General features: G+C 42.1%; 1 protein-coding gene across 10 annotated transcripts in view; it reads right to left on the bottom strand.

Annotated features, from left to right (window-relative positions):
• Window positions 1–3,787: 3,787 nt before the first annotated feature.
• PRDM10 (PR/SET domain 10) overlaps window positions 3,788–7,741 on the bottom strand; it is a 71,948-nt gene continuing 67,994 nt past the window's right edge. For all 10 annotated transcript variants that reach the window (XM_073320984.2, XM_073320989.2, XM_073320982.2 and 7 more), the window contains 3 exons: window positions 7,296–7,464; window positions 6,190–6,302; window positions 3,788–4,676 (listed from right to left, as the gene is read on the bottom strand). In XM_073320984.2, the coding sequence (XP_073177085.1) occupies window positions 4,440–4,676; window positions 6,190–6,302; window positions 7,296–7,464 (519 nt within the window). In that variant the 3' untranslated portion in view covers window positions 3,788–4,439. The remainder of the gene's footprint in view (window positions 4,677–6,189; window positions 6,303–7,295; window positions 7,465–7,741) is intronic.

Raw genomic sequence — 7,741 nt, 5'->3', positions numbered from 1 at the left:
CAAGAAGAAACAAAGTAACTTATTTTCTTTCCTATCACTTAATTCAGTTTTGGTGAAAAGGTGCCAGATTGACAGTGCAGGAACCTCATGTCTTCAGATTCTCCACAGCACAGATGCAACTTAGGTAGCAGCTGTACAAGCTTTTCCACACGGCGTGGTCAATGTGCTTGAACCCTAACTCCTAACTCCTCCTAGGGATCTGAGGAGGAGTGGGTCGGTGTGTCCATGGCCCATTCCATTCATACTGCTGAGACTGCCAACAAGGGTTGGATATGTTTTTTCCCCATGTGTTGGAGACATCTGTCATGAAGAACTGGACTGACACCCATATTCACAAAGGCCACCAAACAATCATCACATGGTATCAGCCATTAGCCACTAGCGACATAGGATGGATTTGAACGGCTCATCTACTGATTTCCGGTAGCCGCCACACTATGCTATGGCTATTACTGCTTGTTGGGGGTGGTTTAATTACGTCAACGGGAGAGCTCTCTCCCATCCGCATAGAGTGGCTACACGGGAGATCTTACAGCGGTGCAGCTGCGCCGCTATATAACGTCTCTAGTGTAGACATGGTCTAGGTGTATGATCAGGATGCCGCCAAAAATGTAATGACACAGTGGCTATCTATAGAATAAAGAATCCCAAATTACGCTGCTAGCATGATGATAAATTGGGTCCTGAGGAAGGATTTGATCAAGGCAAAGACAGTGGCCTTGCATGTGAACTTAGGTAGACATTCCATGCAGAGCAGGCAGCATGGAAGAAGATGAGAAGGTGTTTATTGGAGAATTATATGATCAGTATATGGCAAAGTGGAGGGTAATACAAAAAGCCCCAAGGGCAGAAGTATGGAGGGGCAGAATTATGCAGCACCTTGGAAGTTAGGGGACCTGGAAGCTTAAGACAAGTAACTTACTGGTGTAAGCTGAATCATATTTGACTACAACACCTGCTGCTGCAATCATCATGAATGCACAAATCATGTTCAGTATTTAAAAAAGAAGAAAAATTTATTAATTTTGTTTTTACACCTGCCAGAAATCACAATACTATTAACACTATAACGGTCACTGAATGTACAATAAACAGACACATTTAAATAACAGAACAGGGTCAGAATGATGCAACTAGTATGTCAGCTTCAGTGTCTCACGAAACATCCAGATTTAGTTCCAGGTTTTTTAATAGTTCTTGGAAAGAAGCAAGTAAGATTCTTTTGGAGAGTACAGAGTGAGGGCCAACTTCTGCGCTCAGATGCAGCATGAGCAGGGGGCCCCACTGGAAGCCAAAGGGAGCACCCAGCATGTAATTCTTAGGGCAGCCTTTAGCTCTCAGTGACAATGAAGGGTACTCCAGAATTAAGCTCTGATGGGACATTATTTAGGAGACAGAGATCTTTGGGCTGGCTCCAGCAAAAGAAAAGAAATTCATATGTTTTCTGCACTGCAGGTCAGTGCAGCCATAGAAACAGATTTTCTTTTTTAAGAGGAGCCCTGCACTACAGACCCAACTGTAGGACTATTTTTCACTACCAAATTTCTGTTCTCTCCCCAAATCTGTGTAATCATTATAATTCATTACCTTGGAATGAATATGCATGATGCTTAATTCCCAGGGAAGATTATGTCTCTCTTTGTATATACTGTATTGTATTCTCATCCATCCATTAATTTGGGACACAAAGTGAACCACCACTTTGGTTTCTGGCTGGTGGTTTTGTACGTGGTGCCTCTGTGAGACACAGGACAAAAATCCTTGATAAACAAGATACAAGTTCAAAAAGGCCATTTTCAAACTGCATTCCATAACAACTGGCTTGTTTTCAACTTGAAATAACTGGTACAAGAACAAGTGTCCCCATTTAGCAATGTTTTCTAAACAGAGTTGAAGAAAACATTACTTTTTAAAGCCTACATTTGCAATGCTTTAAAAGCTTATTCTTCATATCTGGAAACTGGACCTTGAAAGACTTTAAAAGACTCCTGTAAAACGGTAACTATTTACCATGTGACATTTTCAGATCTCCTACTGCTCATTATCTGTAATACCACATATCTGATTTTAAATTTGTAGAATTGTGTAGAAGAATGTGTATACCTTCATTTTTAGTCAGTAGATCGTCTGGCAATTTAAGAAAAGCCCCCCTTTTTTGAATAAGAAGCTGTGAGGCAAAGTCAGGGCAGTTAGCTTCCTTCTTTTCTCCGACACAAACAACATACCAAAGGCCTGATTTTCAGAAGTGCTCAGCACGTACAACTCCAGTTGAAATCAATAAGGATGACCGTTGTTCAGCACCTCTGCAAAGAAAGGGCCTGATCCAAAGCCCAATGAAGTCAATGGAAAGATGCTCATTCACTTCAATGGGCTTTGGATCAGGACCCAAGCCCCTCACTTGTTAATGCCCCAGCATTTCAGAACAGTCAAAGCAGGAAGATCCCAGGTACAAATTTAGTCTACATTTTGGCCAATCACTTCAAAACTACCCTAAAGCAATGCTGAGCTGGCCAATATTTAAACAGGGTTTACCTCATCGTGCACGGTCATTATTTCCACTCCATATGAACGGATATGTTATTTATCACAGCAATACGTGTCACCAGGCTTCGCCATCAAGTAGTTGTCCAGTTACGGTTTTAAATTGTGATTTCAGTTTAAGGTTTGGCATCATCGGGCCTGCTACTGCAATTCCTACACACACTCACAAGTCGCCCCACCAAAACCAATGGGGACATGTGTATAAGCCAGGGATCTTCAGTGCAGCATGAAAGAAAAGTTATTCAAAATAGAGATCTCATCTGTTAATTATTACATCACAAAAGGCCATTAAGACCAAAGTTTACAATGTATCCTATTAGACTCTGACACTTTGGGGTAGCTTTTCAAACAGAATCACTAGAGATTTAGGCATATTTAGTATCTCCCATCAACAATCAGTGGAGCTGTGGTGATATTCTCCTAAGTACCAGAGTAAAAATTACCCCTTCCCCTTAGTTTAAAAACAAACAAACAGACCCTTAAAGGGGAGCAATGTAAGAAAAAATAAACTGCTTTAAAGACACAGCTTCCCTTTCTCCTGGTCCCAAACCATAACACAAGCTCTATAAAAGACCAGGTCTGCCGGATCAAGCAATCCTTTGAGATGGCTTTCATTGTCCTATAATAGTGGTCCACTAGCATTCTTTTTTTATGTTTCCTGAGTCCAAGGTCCTTTTATGAAACAGTCCATACGAATTGCAGCACAAGGTACGTGGAAAATCAGAGCAACCAACTTTATCAGCGCAACCAACTTTCCATTCAACCTTCATGGGGAAAAGAAATTAAATTTTGAGGCAGCCCTAGAGATAAGTATACCACATTTGCGAAAAGTGTGTACACAGGGAGCAGGTTACAAAGGTTCTCTTTTGACATTGCAGGTTAAAGTGAGTTTCAAACAGCAATTGTAAGGCACAGAGTTCGGAGTGCCTTTTTACTTTAAAACTACCAAAGAAAAGGTTTTTTTGTAAAAAAATCAATTTCTTTAAACTCTCTCCCCCCATTCTCATTAGGGGTCACAGCACAAAGCTACTATTCAGGTTTAAGCATTACTGAGCCTTTTATTGGTTTACAAGGGAAAAGAAGAGTTCCCTATGAGTGCAGGGGAAACACAGTATAGGCTCAGTGTTACCGTCATGTGCTATTAGGATTTCAATTCCAAACATTGAGGTTTCAAGACTGCATCTTTCATTCTCCCCAGAACTTCTTGGCAGGGCAGCGCAGAGAACATGTAAACAGTTCTAAAAGGTTGCTAAAATAATAATTTAATTGACTGCTTGTGCACAGTTTCACAGCTTCATTGTTACATCTGTCTCTCTCACACTCACGCACACACAAGGAGTCACCGATTTGCTGCTTCTTTCCAGGCGGTCTGCTCTGTATCTAGCTGGTATGTTCCCTTCTTCCTTGGCCATTTAAAAATAAAGACACAGGGAGCAGTTCTGACATACAGCGAATACCACAGGCAGTTTATATGATGTCTTTTTGTTTACCTGTAGATGGTAGAAATGTACATGGGGCATAATCTGCCGTTAGCAAATTGTTTGGCAAGTATTTTCTCCCATCTTTATAATAAATGTTGTATACTGTGATACTTCCACAAAGGGAAAATAAGGGTCATCAGACATGCCAAAAAGCAAAGTTCTGGGCAAGCAGTTTCCGCTTCTCACTTTTTCCTTTTCCTTAAAGATTTGCATAAGATGGCACCATTCCCAAAGGGTTTTGAGGGTATTTTTTAGTTGTTGCTGTGACTTAAACCCCCTTATAAAGCATCAATAAGAGCGCCAAGATTCTAGCTGAAGTTATGTGAATGAATACTTTAAAACATAATGAGCTCCAGGACACCCAGATGTTTTGGGGGAGAGATTGTCCTTAAAGTCAGGTGACACAATGGGGTTTCTTCATTCGTGCTCTGCGGAGAATGTTCTTGGTTTAGTGATGTGCACTTCACTGCCCCCATTCCCGTCGGTGGTTGTAGTGATGATGTACTGCGTAGTTTGCTGTTGATTGGTTGGTTGTGATTCTAAGGGGTCACAGTGCGCTGATGGCTGAGACACACCCACCTGCACCCCACTGGAGAGTGAAGAGTTCTGTTTTACATCCAGATCGGGTTGTCCTTCAGATATCACATAATGGGTCTGCACAGAGAGTAGAAGCACAAGTCACAGTTGTGTTTCAGACCTGCTGAATTGCCATCTTTCTCTCACACCTTCTTATTACAACTTTTCTGTCTCAGCACTGGGGGATATATGAATGAGCGATTATAAAACTAAACTGTATTGTATTTAAACATTGACAGAAAAAAACCACAAACAGGATACTTTCAGAGTTGTACGGCTCATTTAACTACTATAAAAAAAGGGGTTAATTTAACATTGGCTAAAACCAACTGTATAATTAACCCACCCATGCAAAAAATTAAAATAACTAACTCACTTTACAATAACTCTGAAAGTCTCCTATTTTGCCATACATTCCAGTGGGAGCTGTATTTTCTGTATTCTATATCAGTATGTTGGATCTCCTGCTAGACAATATGAGTATCATGGCAGCTTTCACTGAGTCTATTCATACCATTCAGTTGTGCAAAGAGTTTAAAAGTTTCTAAAACTGTTTTGAAAATTAATTTCTATCTGTAGCCAGCTTTAATAAATATTTACCTATCTGAAGTATTATAACTAATCAATACTACTAATTTGGGCCCTGATCCTGCAATCATTTATGCAAGGGAATAGTCCTGGACTCAGTTTGATGAGCTAAATGAAACTATTTGCTCATGTAAAGCCACTCATACGAGTAAATGTCTGCCACATGGTGGCATCAGACTGTAAATGCATTGGTACAGGGTTCTTCATTTTCACTTGTGTGTAGCAGGGTGATCAGCATATCCAACTAAGCAGCAGCTAATGATTGGCTTTGATTCCCAGTTCCTACCTGCTGGGCGTCTCCTTAGGCCAGGGCTTGCTGCTCCCGAGCTCTGCAGCCCCTTAAAGGGGCAGATCACCTTGCTACCCCACCTCATAGGGATTGTGGTACGACATAAATAATTAACTATGTTTTCCCTTGAAGTAGATGACTGACACTTTCCCACCAAATAGATTATTTCTTGTCTCCTGGAGCCTAAAGAACAATGCCACAATGCCACACTGCTGCTCAGCTTTGGGCCTCCTGAGTCCCAGCATGTAACGTAACTAAGGGTTGCAAGCGTAGCTACGGACACTGCCCCAATATGGTACTTGGTACAAGTGTTGCAGAAGGCCTGTGACCTTTTAGATCATACAATTCTCTCTCTCTGTCACTTACACACACACACACACATTCAGTTGTGACCTTTTAGATCATACAATTCTCTCTCTCTGTCACTTACACACACACACACATTCAGTTGTGACCTTTTAGATCATACAATTCTCTCTCTCTGTCACTTACACACACACACACACACACACACATTCAGTTTTTATCAGTTGTAAGGCACATTAGCTCCTAACTTCAGAAAACACCTTTACATGTACCCTTGGTATGACACCACCATGTTTCCTACTTTGGGCCCCCCTGACATTTCTTTTGGTGTTTCTTTAATATGTTCAGACCGAGCGCTTTATGTCTAATTCATCCTCCCAGAACAAAGACTGCCATCCTTCTGCTTACCTGGGTGACTGCTTTTACTTGCCCTGTGTTCACTGTGGTGACAGGAGTGCCTACAGAGGTCTCTGCGATCACATACTGACCCTGTGGGATGGCCATCATCTGAATTTCAGATGCTAGAAAAGAGGATGAAGAATTATAGTTAAAACACTCTCAGAGGTTAGTATGGAAGACAATAATAAGGGTGGCCTGAGGGTCAAATAAAGCCTGGGAGTGCTACAATAGGGCCTGAAACTATCCCCATTTTAACGCAGAGGTAACGCTGACTGGCCAAGAGTATAGGTTTCAGCATGAAGTGCAGTGCGGCTGCTTAAATCAAGATGGAAGTTTCATGCTGGCACCCAGTCTCCAAGGGCTGCAAGATTAGGCAGCAACTGATGCTGGATCATGCAATTTAAGTGTTGGCCTTCTGGTGAGTTGTCAACACAGCCTTCATCTGGGCAAAATTTGAGCTCCCATGGAAAAAAGAATCAGACACTTAGGGCCGGATCCTCAGGTGGTGAAAATCTGCATAGCCCTATTGACTTCAGTGGAGCTACACCAACTGACATCATCTCAGGATCTGGCCTTTAGATCATAGCCATCATATCCCATCGTTGCCATAAATGGAAGTATTCCTCAAGGATGTGTTGCTCCAGGATTCATAGAGGGTTGCTGGACAGAGTTGCACAGGAAGGTACTTGACATCAGGTGTGAAAAGTCCATTTTGTGTCACCCTCTCCTAAATGAGCCTTTTCGAAATGCGTTCAGGCTTTCCTCTGAATTTAAACAATCCATTCTCCAAGTCAGACTTATTCGTGCCAAATGCACTCCCCTTGGAAAAGAGAAGCCAGCCTGCTAAAACAGACCACTTAAAACACCAGGGTGTGACTCCAGCCTGGAAAGGGGAAAGTCCAATAATAATAGTTTGTATTTATATAGCCCTGTTCCTCTTCAAAGAGCTTAATGAACATTAACTAATGAATCCTCCCAATCCTCTGTGAAGTAGGGAAGTATTACATTTCCCATTTTACATCTGGGGAAATGGAGGAAAAGGGCCTAAAAGACTTGAATCCAGTCCCAAAAGGAGTTAGTGTGATTGCTGACCTCCTCGCATTTCTGATACTTACGGTAGCTACGAAACGAGTTCCATGTGCTGGGTAGATACGTGTGCTGGACCGAGGATCCTTGCTGTTGCTGGAGAGTTTGGCTTGGTGCTGATGTGGTTGTTTGCATTTGAGAGGGGCTGAGTTCCTGCTGAGACTGTTGTGATGAGGGACTCAATGCCTGAGCTCCCACCTAGAACACCATGAAAACAGACATAATTATTTATCTGCCAGCACGGTAAGGCTCACACGCATTTGTACTGCTGGAGGTACGTTCCTCTTAGTATTAGGATACTATCGGACTAATCCTTTAGTTGACAGTGCAAGCCTCAGCCCAGGTCGGCAGCGATCAATAGTTATTGTACATTTGCAGCTGTCTTTTGGCACAGGAATCAGTGGGTTCCCTGAGTCATTCCTAGTTGAAAAAATGTCCGTATCACAACCACTCCCACAACCGGCAGTCTCAGAAG

This window comes from Lepidochelys kempii, chromosome 22, assembly GCF_965140285.1.
Source record: "Lepidochelys kempii isolate rLepKem1 chromosome 22, rLepKem1.hap1, whole genome shotgun sequence".
Lineage (NCBI taxonomy): Eukaryota > Metazoa > Chordata > Testudines > Cheloniidae > Lepidochelys > Lepidochelys kempii.
The sequence above is the reverse complement of the archived record's forward strand: the minus strand, read 5'-3'. Positions and strand labels throughout refer to the sequence as shown.